The following is a 20,366-nucleotide window of genomic DNA, read 5'->3' on the forward strand; positions in this document are numbered from 1 at the left end:
GAACATCTCGAAAGATATTTTACCTCAAAATGTCTTAAGTATTCACACCCGATTGTAAAGGACTTTAAGCAGCAAATCAGTATGCCTGTCCCAGGACTTGCAAGGCAGAGTGCCTCATGCACACTCATGTTATTTTCTTATTCAGTTTAAAGGGACAGTCAACACCAAAATTCTTATTGTTTAAAAAGATATATAATGCCTTTACTACCTGTTCCCCAGCTTTGCATAACCAACATTGTTATATTAATATACTTTATAACATTTAAACCTCTAATTTTCTGCCTGTTTCTAAGACCTACATCCAAGAAGACAGGAGAGCAAAACCAGAGCCAAGAAGCTTGAATCATATTAGTTTATTCGGCAAAGTTACACAGATGTAAAGAAGGCAATCAAAAACATCTGACGCGTTTTGTGCATTTACACATGCGCTTAATCAGAAGCATGGAATCCTAAATAGAGGCTGGTAGCCAATCACCATCACAGGTACTTATTCAAATAGTAAAGTGTCAAATAACCACTGGTTTCTAAGTGTTTCTAAGACACTACGGACAGCCTCTTATCACATGCTTTTTTTTTTAGCTTATCACAACAGGAGACTGCTAGTTCAGGTGGGCCATATAGATAACATTGTGCTCACACCCATGAAGTTGTGCACAACACAGCACTAATTGGCTAAAATGCAAGACAATAGATAATAAATAAAAAGTCATGTGATCAGGGAGATGTCCTGGTCTGAGCAGGACTAATTGCGAATATAGCAAGTAGTGACATATTTGGTGCAAAGTGGAGAAGCAGCGGTCTTAAGACAGCAGCTTCATAACTGCTGTTTCCGGCAAGCCTGAAGGCTCGCGCGGAAACAGGGGCATCAAGCTAGCTCCTTTTAGCGCATTGCATACCTAGAGAGCAAAGTAAACTTGAGAGGAGAAGTAAAATGAAGCTCCTCTTTAGATTATATGCTCTGTCTGAACGTTTAATATTGAGTTTCATGCGCCTTTATTAACAGAAAAACCTGGCAATGTAAATAATAATGATGGTGCATCACGTTGTATTAAACATTTTACAGGAACTACACAGTAATGACAAATACTAACATCTCTAATAAAATTACATACCTGAATGCAAAATCTTCTTTCCTGTTAATGCATTGTACCCTGACAATAAATGAAGCATGAATATGTCTACTTACAGTTAGATAAGCTCATATGGTTGATTATTCATATAATGTTTGGAGATTTAAAAAAATGTGTTTAACCAATTTGAAAAGATGCAGGATACTTACTGGAGGTCCTGTAAAGAAAAAAAAAACACAAACAAGCTTGTTAGCAGTGGCAGAAACAATGTAATACAAATATTCATGTGAATAAAGCAATATTAGTAAAAATGCAATATTCATTTATTTTTTTATTCTTATTAAGCAACACTTTTAAGGTAAGAACTAATTAGAAAATATAGCAACATAATAATTTCATAAGAGTTTTAACAAAATTAATTATACATTAAAATTCTGGTTTCCTTAATAGCTCATTAAGAAACCTACAATTTGCGTGATCACACTCTGGGGCATATTTATCAAAGTGCGAGCGGACATTATACGATGTAGATTATCATGTCCGCTGCACATTAATAAAAGCCGACAGCATACGCTGGCAGCATTTATCATTGCACAAGCAGTTCGCCAGAACTGCTTGGCAATACCGCCCCCTGCAGATTCACAGGGAGGTGTCAATCAACCCAATCATATTCGATCGGGTTGATTTCTGTCCGCCGCCTCAGAGCAGGCAGACAAGTTATGGAGCAGCGGTCTTTAGACTGTTGCTTCATAACTTATGTTTCCAGCAAGTCTGAAGGCTCGCCGGAAACAAGGGGCGTCAAGCTCCATTCGGAGCTTGATAATTCGGCCCCTCTAATTGCAGTTTGATTCAAGTTCAAGGGCAATTAATTTAGAGAGCTAAGAAAAATTATATGAATGTTACACAGATACTCCAGAGCATTTTTTCCCCATAGGACCTTAGCCCCTAAAGGTTAGGATTCTGTAAGTGTATTTGTATTGTTTGTTGAATGTGCAATTAGAAATATCTATAATCTTCATAGTGGGTAATTTTACGCAAATAAATGTGCTTGCAAAAAAGTGCAATTCGTGTTGTAAATCATATACATAAAGATAATACAATTGGTTTATACTGTATATTTATTTTTGTGTATAATATTTATTTATAGTAGACTAATTGAAAGTAAATTGGTTGGTTATCTAGCTGTTAAAGGGACATGATACACTAGATTTTTCTTTGCATAAATGTTTTGTAGATGATCCATTTATATAGCCCATACATTTTTTTTTAAAATATATAGTTTTGCTTATTTTTAAATAACATTGCTCTGATTTTCAGACTTTTAACCAAGCCCCAAAGTTTTAGGAGAATACTGATGTATACCTACTTCAGCTTGCTTCTGTTTGTGTAAAGGGTCTTTTCATATGCAGAGGAAGGGGGAGTGGGGAGTGCCTGCTTTTTCCCACTTGCAGTGGGTGTTCCAGTTACCTTTTAAACAGTTATCTCTGTCTCTTTAAATGTGTATATGAGAGTGCTGAATTCCCTATCTTTTTATAAGGATTACTTCTCCTTATTTTCTCCCATAGTTATATAGGGTCTGCACCTCTAGTTTGATTTTACTACACAGAGCTAAAATATTGGTAAATGGCTCCCTTATCTCCATTTTTTATTACCTTTTAAACAGAGCTAAACTGGAAGCTTCTAAGTAAGTTTTTAAATAGTTTTATACTGGATTTTTATATCAGTATCTGTGCATATTATTCTTTATAGTAGTGTCTATTACATGCAGTTATATGCAAATTGGTGTATACTGTCCCTTTTAAGAGATATATCTAAAGATAATATGTGCACTATATAGTATGGTTATTAACTGTAACAGTTAATATTTTTTATTAAAATAATAGTATATATTATATCATTATTATTCATTGTGTATTTTGTTATACACACACTTAAATTTTACATAATGCATCCTACTAAATTTCATAAATTACAAAAATTTTAAAAGGGCTATAATAGTCAAAAAATTACATGTTCTAATTCATTATAGCATGTCATTTTAAGGCTATCGACCCTGCACTACTATGAATTTAACCCCCCCAGTCGTTAAACACACAGTAGAAACACCACTGAGAGTCAGCCGAGCAATTCTAGTCCCAAGCGGAAAACCACTGGTGATCTAATCAGCACCATTAGTTACACAGATGGGTTGTGCAACTAGTGCTGCTGATTGGATCAGTTGCGGATTTCACTGCAGATAGTCTTAAAGTGACATACTCTAAGAAATTAGAGCATGTAAGTTTTCCACTATTATGGCCCTTAACATGATCCAAATTCTCTTCACAACACATTGCAAAGATGCAAAAGGGAGCATTCCATGGGCATTTCAGGTGATGCCTCGCAAGTATAATTCACAAAATGACAACAGGGGCAAAAAAGAAGCGCTTCTTCAAATTAGTATAAAAATGTAACAGTTAATCTTCCCAAAAATAGAAAGTGGCAATGAAACAGTCTTGCTTGCTGCTACACAGTAAGGTTGTTAGTTCAAATTCAAATAATAATCCAATGTTTTCTCTATATGTTACACTCTGGCAATCTTCAAAACTGCTGCTCTCATGAACAGGCTGCTTGTCCTACAGCTGAAGGAAACAAATCGTGGTGGGGGAGATCTGGAGCGCAAGATGAAAGAGACAAATATAGTGTCAAATCACAACACACTATTTTCTAATTAATAGTGTGTTGTGATTTTACACTTTATTTTGCTTGTTCATCTTGTGCTCCAGATCTCCCTCACCCCGATAATTTACAAAATGCTGTATGATTTGGTACCAAAATAGTACATTCTCATACACATTTGTCTTGATATTCTTTCATCAGGGAGATAAGTTTTCCCCTTAAATGTCTCTCTCTCTCTCTCTCTCTCTAATTCTTACTTGTCCACTGGTATACTTTATGTATTGAAGTAGTGGACTAGTAGAACTTTACAGCCCTACTCATAGATACCCTGAAAAACTGTACTTTACAGAGAGGGTAGCATATCAGTCTTATTATGGATTTAAAGAATTCTAGACAGTGTTACAATATGCACAGAATTACTTATGTTTAAAATGTATAGGTTTATAGAAAATAGTCTAATTGAATCATTACGTCAAATGTACCATGAAGCTTGAATTACATAGAGAGACAGTGTTTTTCTGAAGTGAAGCATGCTGGGAGATACTTAGTGGCCCACTGTACGCTATAGGTGTGCTTTGGCATCCAGCTGTGTAATTTATACAAGGCCACAGTTAGTTTGGTCATGGACCACCAGGTAGCAAGTTTAACAGGATTGAATTCCGCCGTGGAGAAGGACTTTAGAGAGCTTCTTAAAAAGTGAGGTGTTTGGGTCTTAAATCCTCTGCTGTTAGAATTGCTTTTGTGTATATAGCAAATGTATATGTAGGCACAGTATCCTCTAGAGCTTTCCCTTCATCACCTGCACCACCAAGCCTTCTATAAAAAATGCAGCTATTCGCTTGCTGTGAAATATGTTCACCTTGCACTGATTAGCTTAGTCTACATAAAGCATACCTTCAGGGTACTATGAACTAAATGCTTGGCCAATCAAACCCCATATTTTGCAACCTTATTAAACCGAGTGGCTACAGAGTCCCAATCAATGCTTTCAATTAGCTTTTCTGACTTGCTCTGATATCTGAGTAATACAAGATGCTGCGACAGCATAAAAGCGCTAACAGATGTATCTTTAATTCTTTTTTGATATTGGATTTCTTTTTTTGCAAGGCTGATTCATAGCTAGTAAACACTTTTTCTTTTGTAGAAAAATTGCCTTAGTATGCAAAGTCTGTTTTATGAGACTTAACAGGTACATTCATTTTGTATTTCTTCTCGCAATAAATGATTGTATTTATTAGATGTGTGCACAGCACTATTTTTTAAGCCCAGTACGGCAGGTGCAGATCAAAAGCTGGCAACACATTGCCAGAAATGTTAGTGTAAAACACTTGCCTCTGTAGGAGTATGCAGACATTGCAATATTTCTTTATTGAAAACCCTGGAGCTACAAATATAATTAAATAAAATATCCCATTCATCTCAATGGTGTAATATTTAGCGAAGTGAAGGTGTTCTGTTTGCAAGCTTTTCTAATTTAAAGGGACACTGAACCCACATTTTTTCTTTTGTGATTCAGATAGAGCATGTAATTTTAAGCAACTTTCTAATTTACTCCTATTATCAAATTTTCTTTATTCTCTTGGTATCTTTATTTGAAATGCAAGAATTTAAGTTTAGATGCCAGCCCATTTTTGGTGAACACACTGGGAGGTAGTTATCAAGCCGTCAACCTCAAATACGCTGGAATTCCGCAACGTATTTGTGGCGAGGCTGATTCGCCTAAGTTATCAAGCCCTAGATACCGGCAAAAGTAGAATTTAGTGATGTAAGCTTCGATCCGCCGGACAAAGTCCGACACAGATCGATGCTTACGTCACTCCAGATGTTCCGCAAACAAGTGCGGCACAATCTGACTACTTTTGCTAGTTATCAAAAAACTAGCAGGTACGCTCAGCACTTTTCCAGCCCAGCGTACCTGGCTTTCAAACCGCCGCCCTGGAGGCGGCGGATCCCATAGGAATCAATGGGAGTCTGACCATAGCGAAAGTTCCTGTTCGCTGCTGCCAGACATCCCATTCATTCCTATGGGAGATGTCTACACCTAACACCCTAACATGTACCCCGAGTCTAAACACCCCTAATCTGTCCCCCCTACACCTCCACAACTAAATAAATGTATTACCCCCTAAACCGCCGCTCCCAGAGCCCACCGCCACTCTAATAAACTGATTAACCCCTAAACCGCCGCGCCCAGAGCCCACCGCAAGCTATAATAAATATGTTAACCCCTAAACCGCCGCTCCCTGTCCCCGCCGCAACTATAATATATGTATTAACCCCTAAACCGCCGCTCCCAGACCCCGCCGCCACCTACATAATACCTATTAACCCCTATCCTGCCCCCCCTATACCGTCGCCCTCTATAATAAGGTTATTAACCCCTATCCTGCCCCCCCTATACCGTAACCCTCTATAATAAAGTTATTAACCCCTATCCTGTTGATCCCGGACCTCGCCGCAACTAAATAAATAGTTTAACCCCTTAACTGCTGCTCCCGGACCCTGCCGCAACCTATATTAAACTTATTAACCCCTATCCTGCCCCCCCTTCACCGCCGCTACTTTAATAAAATTATCAACCCCTAAACCTAAGTCTAACCCTAACACCCCCCTAACTTAAATATTAATTAAATAAATGTAAATAATATTTCTCTTATTAAATAAATTAATCCTATTTAAAACTAAATACTTACCTTTAAAATAAACCCTAATATAGCTACAATATAAATAATAATTATATTGTAGCTATCTTAGGATTTATATTTATTTTACAGGCAAATTTCAATTTATTTTAACTAGGTACAATAGCTATGAAATAGTTATTAACTATTTAATAGCTACCTAGCTAAAATAAAGAGAAATTTACCTGTAAAATAAAAACTAACCTAAGTTACAATTACACCTAAAACTACACTATACTTTAATAAATTATTCCTATTTAAAACTAAATACTTACCTGTAAAATAAACCCTAAGATAACTACAATATAATTAATAATTATATTGTAGCTATTTTAGGATTTATATTTATTTTACAGGTAACTTTGTATTTATTTTAGCTAGTTAGAATAGTTATTAAATAGTTATTAACTATTTAATAACTACCTAGCTAAAAGAAATACAAAATTACCTGTAAAATAAATCCTAACCTAAGTTACAATTAAACCTAACACTACACTATCATTAAATTAATTAAATAAATTAACTACAAATAACTACAATTAAATACAATTACATAAACTAACTAAAGTACAAAAAATAAAAAAAGCTAAGTTACAAAAAATAAAAAAAATAAGTTACAAACATTTAAAACATATTACAACAATTTTAAGCTACTTACACCTAATCTAAGCCCCCTAATAAAATAACAAAGCCCCCAAAATAAAAAAATGCCCTACCCTATTCTAAATTTAAAAAGTTCTAAGCTCTTTTACCTTACCAGCCCTTAAAAGGGCCTTTTGCGGGGCATGCCCCAAAGAATTCAGCTCTTTTGCCTGTAAAAGAAAAATACAACCCCCCCCAACATTAAAACCCACACCCACATACCCCTAATCTAACCCAAACCCCCCTTAAAAAAAACTAAGACTACCCCCTGAAGATCATCCTACCTTTAGTCGTCTTCAGCCAGCCGACCCACCGATGGAACCGAAGAGGAGATCCGGAGCGGAAGAAGTCATCATCCAGGCAGTGCTGAAGAAGTCTTCTATCCGATGAAGTCATCATCCAGGCGGCGCTGAAGAAATCTTCCATCCGGGCGATGTCATCTTCTAAGCGGCGTCTTCAATCTTCATCCATCCGGAGCGGAGCGGAGCCATCTTCAGACGAACCGATGTTCCAATCACCCAATAGAATGCGAGCTCAATCTGATTGGCTGATTGGATCAGCCAATCGGATTGAACTTCAATCTGATTGGCTGATTCAATCAGCCAATCAGATTTATCCTACCTTAATTCCGATTGGCTGATAGAATCCTATCAGCCAATCGGAATTGTAGGGACGCCATCTTGGATGACGTCATTTAAAGGAATATCTATTCGTCGGTAGTCATCGGGAAGAAGAGGATGGCTCCGCGTCGGCTCATCTGAAGATGGCTCTGCTCCACTCCGGATGGATGAAGATTGAAGACTCTGCTTGGAAGATGACATTGCCCGGATGGAAGATTTCTTCAGCGCCGCCTGGATGATGACTTCATCGGATAGAAGACTTCTTCAGCGCTGCCTGGATGATGACTTCTTCCGCTCCGGATCACCTCTTCGGTTCCATCGGTGGTTCGGCTGGCTGAAGACGACTAAAGGTAGGATGATCTTCAGGGGGGTAGTGTTAGGTTTTTTTAAGGGGGGTTTGGGTTAGATTAGGGGTATGAGGGTGGTGGGTTTTAATGTTGGGGGGGTTGTATTTTTCTTTTACAGGCAAAAGAGCTGAATTCTTTGGGGCATGCCCCGCAAAAGGCCCTTTTAAGGGCTGAAGGTAAAAGAGCTTAGAACTTTTTTAATTTAGAATAGGGTAGGGCATTTTTTATTTTGGGGGGCTTTGTTATTTTATTAGGGGGCTTAGATTAGGTGTAAGTAGCTTAAAATTGTTGTAATATGTTTTAAATGTTTGTAACTTATTTTTTTTATTTTTTTGTAACTTTGCTTTTTTATTTTTTGTACTTTAGTTAGTTTATGTAATTGTATTTAATTGTAGTTATTTGTAGTTAATTTATTTAATTAATTTAATGATAGTGTAGTGTTAGGTTTAATTGTAACTTAGGTTAGGATTTATTTTTCAGGTAATTTTGTATTTCTTTTAGCTAGGTAGTTATTAAATAGTTAATAACTATTTAATAACTATTCTAACTAGCTAAAATAAATACAAAGTTACCTGTAAAATAAATATAAATCCTAAAATAGCTACAATGTAATTATTAATTATATTGTAGCTATCTTAGGGTTTATTTTACAGGTAAGTATTTAGTTTTAAATAGGAATAATTTATTAAAGTATAGTGTAGTTTTAGGTGTAATTGTAACTTAGGTTAGTTTTTATTTTACAGGTAAATTTCTCTTTATTTTAGCTAGGTAGCTATTAAATAGTTAATAACTATTTAATAGCTATTGTACCTAGTTAAAATAAATTGAAATTTGCCTGTAAAATAAAAATAAATCCTAAGATAGCTACAATATAATTATTATTTATATTGTAGCTATATTAGGGTTTATTTTAAAGGTAAGTATTTAGTTTTAAATAGGATTAATTTATTTAATAAGAGAAATATTATTTAAATTTATTTAATTAATATTTTAAGTTAGGGGGGTGATAGGGTTAGACTTAGGTTTAGGGGTTAATAATTTTATTACAGTGGCGGCGGTGTAGGGGGGCAGGATAGGGTTAATAAACTTATTATAGGTGGCGACGGTGTAGGGGGGCAGATTAGGGGTTAATAAGTTTAATATAGGTGGTGGCAGGGTCCGGGAGCAGCGGTTTAGGGGTTAAACTATTTATTTAGTTGCTGCGAGGTCCAGGATCGGCAGGATAGGGGTTAATAACTTTATTATAGAGGGCCACGGTATAGGGGGGGCAGGATAGGGGTTACTAGGTATAATGTAGGCGGCGGTGTCCGGGAGCAGCGGTTTAGGGGTTAATACATTTATAAGAGTTGCGGCGGGGTCTAGGAGCGGCGGTTTAGGGGTTAATAACTTTATTTAGTTGCGGGGGGCTCTGGGGGCACCGGTATAGGGGGTAGAACAGTGTAGTTAGTGTGGGTGCTTAGTGACAGGCTAGCAATAAAGCTGTGAAAAAGCCGAAGAGCAGTGAGATCGGATGAGTGATAACTCTTACAATCCGCTGCTCATCGCCCCATACTTGGTGCGCAGCTTTTTGACAGCTTTATTGGTAACTTAGGCGAAATTTTGCAGGTCTGCGGCGGCGATGGTAGGCGAGCTTAGGCGGGCGTATTGAACTGGCGAAGACAGGTAAAGTAGACGCGTTGATAACTACCCCCCCCATATGTTGTTCTTGCTGATTGGTGGATAAATTCACCCACCAATAAACAAGTGCTTTCCATGGTCCTGAACCAAAAAAATAGCTTAGATACCTTCTTTTTCAAATAAAGAAAGCAAGAGGATGAATTAAAAATGATAATAGGAGTAAATTAGAAAGTTGCTTAAATTTGCATGCTCTTTCTGAATCATGAAAGAAAAAAATTGGGTTCAGTGTCCCTTTAACCTTATGGATACTTAGGGCTAGATTTATCAAAGCTGAGGCGTACAGGGGCACGTATATGCGCCCCTGTACGCCTCAGCTCGCCTGTGGTGGGGCAAAATTACTGCAGGTAATCAACATTGCACACGAGCACAATTTTGCGCTCGCGTGCAATCCCGCCCCCTGCCTGCGCGCATCCAATCACGTGTGGGAAGGAGCTGTCAATCTCCTCGGTCGGACTCGAAGAGCTTAGGGAAGCAGCGGTCTGGTGACCGCTGCTTGATTAATTATGGCGAGCCGTAGGGGCTTGATAAATCGAGCCCTTAAAATAGACTGCAACAAGACAGGGGATATGAAGGATACACATTTTCTATGTTATCCTGCAGTACAAGTATTTGCTCAAAACTAGCGTTGTTCAGACCTACTCTAGTTTAATAGTTTACACAGAACAGCTAAAGCACTTTTTTGAAAGCAGTCTAAATAATGATGTAGTATAAGTCCTAAATGGTTTGATAAAATATAAATATTTCATGAAACAGAGACATGGTGGAGCAGTGGAATGCTGGAATGTTAACAGAAAAATAAATGTTTTTTGTTGTTTTTTTGCACACAATAAAAAAAGACAGTTGTAAGGTCTGAACTATTTTAAATGCACAATACAAACATAGGATTTTCAAATCACATTAAAGGAATATTAAAGGGACATAAAACAAGTTGGGATAGAGACAAAATAATATAATATGTACTTTAATTACTTTACCTGCAAATTTATACTGCAGTGCCTCACCATTAACCCTTTCTTTTTAGTTTCTGAATTGTAAAGCTCTAACTCCCCCCACACAATTCCTTTTATGGCTGTATCTATGTTTATTGTTCTTTTGGTAGAATGCAAAAATGAATAGGGATTATCTGCTGGAGCATGTCTAGAAGATGTGAACTCAGTTGAAATACAATGCTTGTGTCTAAACACTAATAAGAGGGGTGTTAGCTGCTCCAGGCAGTTTAGCTATGTAATTCATTTAGCTTATTTTTGAAAATTAGTTTAAAATACTTGCCAGCAATTTTCAAACATTTTTTTTATGCAAACTATTTTAAATAAATTAGCTTTTTTTTAGGATATGCAAAGATCTCAACCTGTTTTATGGCACTGTAAAACCCACATTTTTTTCTTTTATGATTCAGATAGAGCATGCAATTTCAAGCAAATTTCTAATTTGCCCCATTATCAATTTTCCTTCGTTCTTCTTGTATATTTATTTGAAAAGCAGGAATCTAAGCTTAGCAGCCGGACCATTTTTGGTTCAGCATCTGGATAGTGCTTGCTGATTGGTGGCTAAATGTAGCTACCAATCAGCACGCGCTACCCAGCGTTCTGAGCCAAAAATGGTCCGGCTCCTAAGCTTACATTTCTTCTTTTTCAAGTAAAGATACCAAGAGAATGAAGAAAAATTGATAATAGGAGTAAATTAGAAAGTTGCTTAAAATTCTCTCTGTCTGAATCATGAAATAAAAAATGTGGGTTTAATATCCCTTTAAGAAAAATGTAATTGAAGTTTTACATCAAAGAATACAATGACATGTAAACCCACCGGCTTCTCCTCTTCTGCCCCTCTTGCCTCGTTGTCCTGGAGGGCCTAAAAAAAAAATATATATATTCAGTTTTTTCTGGCATGTATTTACAAATGAATCATTTTTAAACTGAACACATGTAGAATTTTCTCCATTAAGTTATCTTTGGCTGTGCACCTACAATACACATTTCATCCTTATATTTCAAAGTGCTTTGTAAGAAAGGCCTTGGTTTACTTAATTTATCTCAATTAAAAAAAATATTTCCTATTTTCTCTACTTTGAAGGGAAGATGCTTAAAGGCTGAACTGACCTTGTCAGCAGTTTTAACCTTTGACCTGCACGAGCATAGCAAATAGAAAGGTTGGAGCCTACAAAATTATATCTAAGCCCATCCGTGATTTTACTATTACTGCTTACGACAAGCAATTATTCATCTGATTAATGAATATAAATGAAATGAAGAGTGAAATCTTAGAAACAATGAAGGTAATTTATTAAAACCGTGTGACTTTTCAAGAGTTGCTTTTAAGTAGGCCCATAGCTTAGACTGGTTAAGAAATACTAAATAGACTTTGCTATGATTGAGATGTGTGGTATCAATATCACCTCAGTGCTTGCAAACACTTATATAGTCATATCTTTATGTGCTTATATAGTCATATAGCTCATATCTATGTTATCATTTCTACAGGGAAGGTATTGCATACAAATAGTTATTTACTCTATCAAAATTCATTAAATCTCCTCCTCTCCTCTTGAGAAACCACAACAAGTTCATGTGTACAGTAGCTCCACTCCTACTGTTGCCCCCAATACCTGTGTTATTCACTAGCACCTATTCACTAAAGTTCTCGATTCTTGGTGAATAGGCATCTTATAACATAGGAATCAAGATTCTCCATTCCAGATTTAATGAATAAAGGGAGCAGTCTTGTAGTTGAAATAGTTTTTTTTTCAGTTTTGACATAAAAGGATAATGTTTTGGGTGCTTGTAGCTAATCATAATACTGTTTTCATTTGGTATTTCACAAGAGTTAGAAATGCCCTACTTAGCACAAGAAACTGGCAGCACATAATCCAAGGGCTAAAAGAAGCTTTCAAAGCAGCCTTGTGAAGGTCCTGTATGGTCCTTTGATATAAATAGAGCCACAATTAGCCTCTACTCTTGTATCCATATCACACATTCCCCTATATTTGTCTGTGATACATATTATCTCATAGTGGGAATAATCACAAGTCTTTAGAAGCATTTATCTAACGATAAAGAATGCCATTTTGAGGGCAATGCGCATACAAATGCCGCTTTAGTTGCAATTGGTAGCTTATGTTTTTTAGAGTTAGGTATTTTTATTTTGGGGGGTTGGTTGGGTGGTGGGTTTTACTGTTGGGGGGAAGTATACCCCGAAGTATACAAGAATCTTCCTTTCTATTGTTTCATAAACAGGAGCAGGTATACAAATAATTTATCATTTTGTCATAGTTAACCTGCCACATATCTGTATTTATTTGTGTATGTTTTTAATGAAATAGAAAATTCACTCTTCTTCCAACAGAGGGAGCTTGAATGACCTAAGAGTAAAGCAGAGAAGAAAGAGTTGAAGGGGAGGAGTTAGTCCACCTGGTTAAGGTATTTAAAAGTGTTAGGCCTAGATTTGGAGTTCGGCGGTAGCCGTCAAAACCAGCGTTAGAGGCTCCTAACGCTGGTTTTGGGCGCCCGCTGGTATTTGGAGTCAGTGATTAAAGGGTCTAACGCTCACTTTTCAGCCGCGACTTTTCCATACCGCAGATCCCCCTACGCCATTTGCGTAGCCTATCTTTTCAATGGGATCTTTCTAACGCTGGTATTTAGAGTCGTTTCTGAAGTGAGCGTTAGAGCTCTAACGACAAAACTCCAGCCGCCTGAAAATAGCAGGAGTTAAGAGCTTTCTGGCTAACGCCGGTTTATAAAGCTCTTAACTACTGTACCCTAAAGTACACTAACACCCATAAACTACCTATGTACCCCTAAACCGAGCTCCCCCCACATCGCCGCCACTCGATTAAAATTTTTAACCCCTAATCTGCCGACCGCCACCTACGTTATACTTATGTACCCCTAATCTGCTACCCCTAACACCGCCGACCCCTATATTATATTTATTAACCCCTAACCTGCCCCCCACAACATCGCCGCCAGCTACTTAAAATAATTAACCCCTAATCTTCCGACCGCAAAGCGCCGCCACCTACGTTATCCCTATGTACCCCTAATCTGCTACCCCTAACACCGCCGACCCCTATATTATATTTATTAACCCCTAATCTGCCCCCCACAACGTCGCCGACACCTGCCTACACTTATTAACTCCTAATCTGCCGAGCGGACCTGAGCGCTACTATAATAAAGTTATTAACCCCTAATCCGCCTCACTAACCCTATCATAAATAGTATTAACCCCTAATCTGCCCTCCCTAACATCGCCGACACCTACCTTCAATTATTAACCCCTAATCTTCCGATCGGAGCTCACCGCTATTCTAATAAATGGATTAACCCCTAAAGCTAAGTCTAACCCTAACAGTAACACCCCCCTAAGTTAAATATAATTTTTATCTAACGAAATAAATTAACTCTTATTAAATAAATGATTTCTATTTAAAGCTAAATACTTACCTGTAAAATAAATCCTAATATAGCTACAATATAAATTATAATTATATTATAGCTATTTTAGGATTAATATTTATTTTACAGGTAACGTTGTAATTATTTTAACCAGGTACAATAGCTATTAAATAGTTAAGAACTATTTAATAGTTACCTAGTTAAAATAATTACAAATTTACCTGTAAAATAAATCCTAACCTAAGATATAATTAAACCTAACACTACCCTATCAATAAAATAATTAAATAAACTACCTACAATTACCTACAATTAACCTAACACTACACTATCAATAAATTAATTAAACACAATTCCTACAAATAAATACAATTAAATAAACTAGCTAAAGTACAAAAAATAAAAAAGAAGTAAGTTACAGAAAATAAAAAAATATTTACAAACATAAGAAAAATATTACAACAATTTTAAACTAATTACACCTACTCTAAGCCCCCTAATAAAATAACAAAGCCCCCCAAAATAAAAAATTCCCTACCCTATTCTAAATTAAAAAAGTTACAAGCTCTTTTACCTTACCAGCCCTGAACAGGGCCCTTTGCGGGGCATGCCCCAAGAATTTCAGCTCTTTTGCCTGTAAAAAAAAACATACCATACCCCCCCCCAACATTACAACCCACCACCCACATACCCCTAATCTAACCCAAACCCCCCTTAACTAAACCTAACACTAATCCCCTGAAGATCTTCCTACCTTGTCTTCACCATCCAGGTATCACCGATCCGTCCTGGCTCCAAGATCTTCATCCAACCCAAGCGGGGGTTGGCGATCCATAATCCGGTGCTGAAGAGGTCCAGAAGAGGCTCCAAAGTCTTCCTCCTATCCGGCAAGAAGAGGACATCCGGACCGGCAAACATCTTCTCCAAGCGGCATCTTCGATCTTCTTCCATCCGGAGCGAAGCGGCAGGATCCTGAAGACCTCCAGCGCGGAACATCCATCCGGACCGACGACTGAACGACGAATGACTGTTCCTTTAAGGGACGTCATCCAAGATGGCGTCCCTCGAATTCCGATTGGCTGATAGGATTCTATCAGCCAATCGGAATTAAGGTAGGAATTTTCTGATTGGCTGATGGAATCAGCCAATCAGAATCTAGTTCAATCCGATTGGCCGATCCAATCAGCCAATCAGATTGAGCTCGCATTCTATTGGCTGATCGGAACAGCCAATAGAATGCGAGCTCAATCTGATTGGCTGATTGGATCAGCCAATCGGATTGAACTTGATTCTGATTGGCTGATTCCATCAGCCAATCAGAAAATTCCTACCTTAATTCCGATTGGCTGATAGAATCCTATCAGCCAATCGGAATTCGAGGGACGCCATCTTGGATGACGTCCCTTAAAGGAACAGTCATTCGTCGTTCAGTCGTCGGTCCGGATGGATGTTCCGCGCTGGAGGTCTTCAGGATCCTGCCACTTCGCTCCGGATGGAAGAAGATCGAAGATGCCGCTTGGAGAAGATGTTTGCCGGTCCGGATGTCCTCTTCTTGCCGGATAGGAGGAAGACTTTGGAGCCTCTTCTGGACCTCTTCAGCACCGGATTATGGATCGCCAACCCCCGCTTGGGTTGGATGAAGATCTTGGAGCCAGGACGGATCGGTGATACCTGGATGGTGAAGACAAGGTAGGAAGATCTTCAGGGGATTAGTGTTAGGTTTATTTAAGGGGGGTTTGGGTTAGATTAGGGGTATGTGGGTGGTGGGTTGTAATGTTGGGGGGGGGGTATGGTATGTTTTTTTTTACAGGCAAAAGAGCTGAAATTCTTGGGGCATGCCCCGCAAAGGGCCCTGTTCAGGGCTGGTAAGGTAAAAGAGCTTGTAACTTTTTAAATTTAGAATAGGGTAGGGAATTTTTTATTTTGGGGGGCTTTGTTATTTTATTAGGGGGCTTAGAGTAGGTGTAATTAGTTTAAAATTGTTGTAATATTTTTCTTATGTTTGTAAATATTTTTTTATTTTCTGTAACTTAGTTCTTTTTTATTTTTTGTACTTTAGCTAGTTTATTTAATTGTATTTATTTGTAGCAATTGTGTTTAATTAATTTATTGATAGTGTAGTGTTAGGTTAATTGTAGGTAATTGTAGGTAGTTTATTTAATTATTTTATTGATAGGGTAGTGTTAGGTTTAATTATATCTTAGGTTAGGATTTATTTTACAGGTAAATTTGTAATTATTTTAACTAGGTAACTATTAAATAGTTCTTAACTATTTAATAGCTATTGTACCTGGTTAAAATAATTACAACGTTACCTGTAAAATAAATATTAATCCTAAAATAGCTATAATATAATTATAATTTATATTGTAGCTATATTAGGATTTATTTTACAGGTAAGTATTTAGCTTTAAATAGGAATCATTTATTTAATAAGAGTTAATTTATTTCGTTAGATAAAAATTATATTTAACTTAGGGGGGTGTTAGTGTTAGGGTTAGACTTAGCTTTAGGGGTTAATCCATTTATTAGAATAGCTGTGAGCTCCGATCGGAAGATTAGGGGTTAATAATTGAAGGTAGGTGTCGGCGATGTTAGGGAGGGCAGATTAGGGGTTAATACTATTTATGATAGGGTTAGTGAGGCGGATTAGGGGTTAATAACTTTATTATAGTAGCGGTGCGGTCCGCTCGGCAGATTAGGGGTTTAATAAGTGTAGGCAGGTGTCGGCGACGTTGAGGGAGGCAGATTAGGGGTTAATAAATATAATATAGGGGTCGGCGATGTTAGGGGCAGCAGATTAGGGGTACATAGGGATAACGTAGGTTGCGGCGGTTTACGGAGCGGCAGATTAGGGGTTAAAAAAAATATGCAGGTGTCAGCGATAGCGGGGGCAGCAGATTAGGGGTTAATAAGTGTAAGGTTAGGGGTGTTTAGACTCGGGGTACATGTTAGAGTGTTAGGTGCAGACGTAGGAAGTGTTTCCCCATAGGAAACAATGGGGCTGCGTTAGGAGCTGAACGCTGCTTTTTTGCAGGTGTTAGGTTTTTTTCCAGCTCAAACAGCCCCATTGTTTCCTATGGGGGAATCGTGCACGAGCACGTTTTTGAGGCCGGCCGCGTCCGTAAGCAACTCTGGTATCGAGAGTTGCATTTGCGGTAAAAATGCTCTACGCTCCTTTTTTGGAGCCTAACGCAGCATTTGTTTGAACTCTCGATACCAGAGTTAAATTTATGGTGCGGCCAGAAAAAAGCCTGCGGAGCGTTAACAGCCCTTTTACCGCCAAACTCCAAATCTAGGCCTTATTTTGCACATGTAAAATTGACATGACTAAGGGTATGTGACCCGAAACATAGTCATTTGTATACCTGCTCCTGTTTATGAAACAATAAAAAAGAAGATTCTTGCATACTTCGGGTGGTGCTGCCTATTCATTTTATTGTGAATACATAGATAACAAATCTATCCTTGAAAACACTACAGAACAAAAGCATTTTTTTCAGTGTATGATGCAAGCTTTAAGGATATCATCCTCTCCAAAATGAGACATATTCCATTGGTTCATACATACAGACACTTGTTTCAGAAATGTATATCAAAAAGTGAATATATATTTTAAGATTAATTATTAATGGAATTATTTTGTACAACTCATTGTAAAACATTTTTAATTTTTTGGATGCATCACACAATACTAGACACCCCACAATAAACAAATACACACATACAGACATGGGTAATGGCAGCAGCTAACCTTATTAACAAATACATACAAAATAGTTTTAACCACCTTTAATAACTTATAAATATAACATCAAATAATTGTTTACCAGAGGTACTGTCCCCGAATTTAAAAGCAGCTGTGCCCCCCAGACCAATGTGTCTCCCATTATCGGAGAGGTACGGCTTCAGACTCCATTTAAAGGGACAGTCTAGTCAAAATAAAACGTTCATGATTCAGATAGGGCATGCAATTATAAACAACTTTCCAATGTATTTTTATCATCAAATTTGCTTTGTTCTCTTGGTATTCTTTGTTAAAACCTAAACCTGAAGGCTGCCTCTTATCTGAGCGCATTTTGACAGTTTTTCACAGCGCTAGTTCATGTGTGCCATACAGACAACGTTGTGCTCGTTCCCATGGTGTTATTTAGCACTGATTGGCTAAAATGCGAGTCTGTAAAAAAAGAACTGAGATAAGGGGGCAGTCTGCAGAGGCTCAGATACACAGTAATTACAGAGAGAAAAAGAGTAATAACATAACCATGTTGGTTATGCAAAACTGGGGAATGGGTAATAAATGGTTTATCTATATTTTTAAACAATAAAGATTCTGGAGTAGACTGTCTCTTAACTATCAAAAGCAAGCTCTAATCCCGCAACGTGCAACAACCTAACATCCATTGAGGGAGGAAGCTACTTCACTTTCTCTAATATCCCTAAATCCAACCCCTCCCTAACCCTACCCATTCCCTCTCCTAGAACTACACCTCACCTGCTTTGGTGGGGGGGCCATATACCCTTTCCTCAAGTTCTGTTGAGGAACTTGCATTTCAAAAATACAAAATAAAATTATAAAGCCAGGAGGGGTATCTCCTATTTGGCATATACCTGAAGAATAGATGTTGTAACTATGCAAAATTTCAATTCCACAATACTGAACATTAATTTTAGAATAGAAAACAAATGTTGTATGGTATTTAAGAAAAACATCTAACAATATTAAATTAAAATATATTCATTTTCTTGAGTACACTAAGAATGAAATGTCCTTAAAAAGAGATTTATCTTCTTTTTATCTTCATGTTGGTCTTGTCTTTCACTGCAATGTTAATTTCTGCAGTCTGCAGGAAGTAATGCGTTGAAAAGAGCGACGGGACACCTTGTACAAGGTAGTGATGTGAAGTTTTGGCATTCACTGTTGAAAAGATTAGGCTACTTCTCTTTGCATCTGAGAGAATTGAGCAGACATAGCTCAGTGTTCAAAAAAAGCTGCCAAAGGTCTTAAAATGTCACTGGAAGAAAAAAAAATATACACAGCATTTGTGTGTGGGCTAATGAAGTCTGTCTCTGGCAATCAAAGGATTATTTTTTCGAAGAAAAGCAGCAGCACACTTTCGAAAGGACAGCTGAACAGAGAATCTCTCATCAATGTTGATACTGTTTCTTAATGACCGCTTGCACCAGCATGCTCTTGAAAATGTCATCATTTCTTGCAGAAGGCAGAATTGAATGAAATGAAAAAGCTTGTTCCTCTTTTTTGAGCTAATTTGTTAATACATTTGAGGGTGGCCATTAAAACACACACACACACACGTTGTTATGATGATATCACTTCCTTCCATGCTGAAAATAGTTATAACCCATTAATAATTTTCTTTAATTCAGATGATATGTAGGCGTCTGCAAATATCAAATACAAGCTTTATTTCTTTTAGTGACAGAGCTACTTATAACATGGACTAGCCTTCACAATGACTTATTGTACTACTGCTACTTGCTTGACAAAAAGTCAAGGTTGTAAGGAACAGTGTCACTTGTATTAGCCTCATGGAATTCCCAGACAAGTATAATACATTACACATAAACCCAATCTACCAATAAAAACATAAAACCAATATGCACTGTTGTCAATTTTTGCAGCATTTCATTGTATTTTAAAAATGTAATATAAACGCTGAGACTTATAAAAATGGACAATGACATTTATTTAAAATGCTGCATGAAATAATAACCAATAGTTTTCTTGTCAGGATTGGGAGGTTTCATGGGGAGTTATTGATGTCTGCTGCCATGACTGGGATACGCAGGGGTGGAGTTGGGTATTTATGGACAGGAATTAGCATTTCCCTGACACTGCACCATATAATGTTTAAGGAAAGATATTGGTGAGGTTCCAAAACTTTGACAATCCAGTAAAATGGGGGGCTGTTGAGAACTCTGCATCAAGAAAACTCATCCTGACTGTGTTAACTTCTGTTTTTTGTTTGTTTTCTCAAAAAAGATTTTAATCAATCAATTGTGTATCAGTTTGCAAGTCATGACCAGCCATTTTGTAAAATAAACATTAAAAAAAGTATTGTGATTCTGAAAGAGAGAATTTGCCAGGTAGTGCCCTCTTATACATCCACATAAATGCAGGAATAGCTTGTGGAAGATGAGGTCTCTTGCAAAGTACTACATACACCCTTGATTCTTATTGTGGTCCTCTTTTTGAACTCCTAAATATTAGGGTTCAGAGCCACTCTTGAGTAACAGCTCCATTAGGCTAAAAATTATATTA

At 37.3% G+C, this 20,366-nt stretch overlaps 1 protein-coding gene across 1 annotated transcript in view; it reads right to left on the reverse strand.

Annotated features, from left to right (window-relative positions):
* Positions 1-872: 872 nt before the first annotated feature.
* LOC128649957 (collagen alpha-1(XXV) chain-like) overlaps positions 873-20,366 on the reverse strand; it is a 368,739-nt gene continuing 349,245 nt past the window's right edge. The window contains exons 3-4 of the mRNA XM_053703536.1: positions 11,496-11,540; positions 873-1,287 (exon numbers count right to left, since the gene is read on the reverse strand). Of these exons, the coding sequence (XP_053559511.1) occupies positions 1,211-1,287; positions 11,496-11,540 (122 nt within the window). The 3' untranslated portion in view covers positions 873-1,210. The remainder of the gene's footprint in view (positions 1,288-11,495; positions 11,541-20,366) is intronic.

This window comes from Bombina bombina, chromosome 2 (genome assembly GCF_027579735.1).
Source record: "Bombina bombina isolate aBomBom1 chromosome 2, aBomBom1.pri, whole genome shotgun sequence".
Taxonomy (NCBI): domain Eukaryota; kingdom Metazoa; phylum Chordata; class Amphibia; order Anura; family Bombinatoridae; genus Bombina; species Bombina bombina.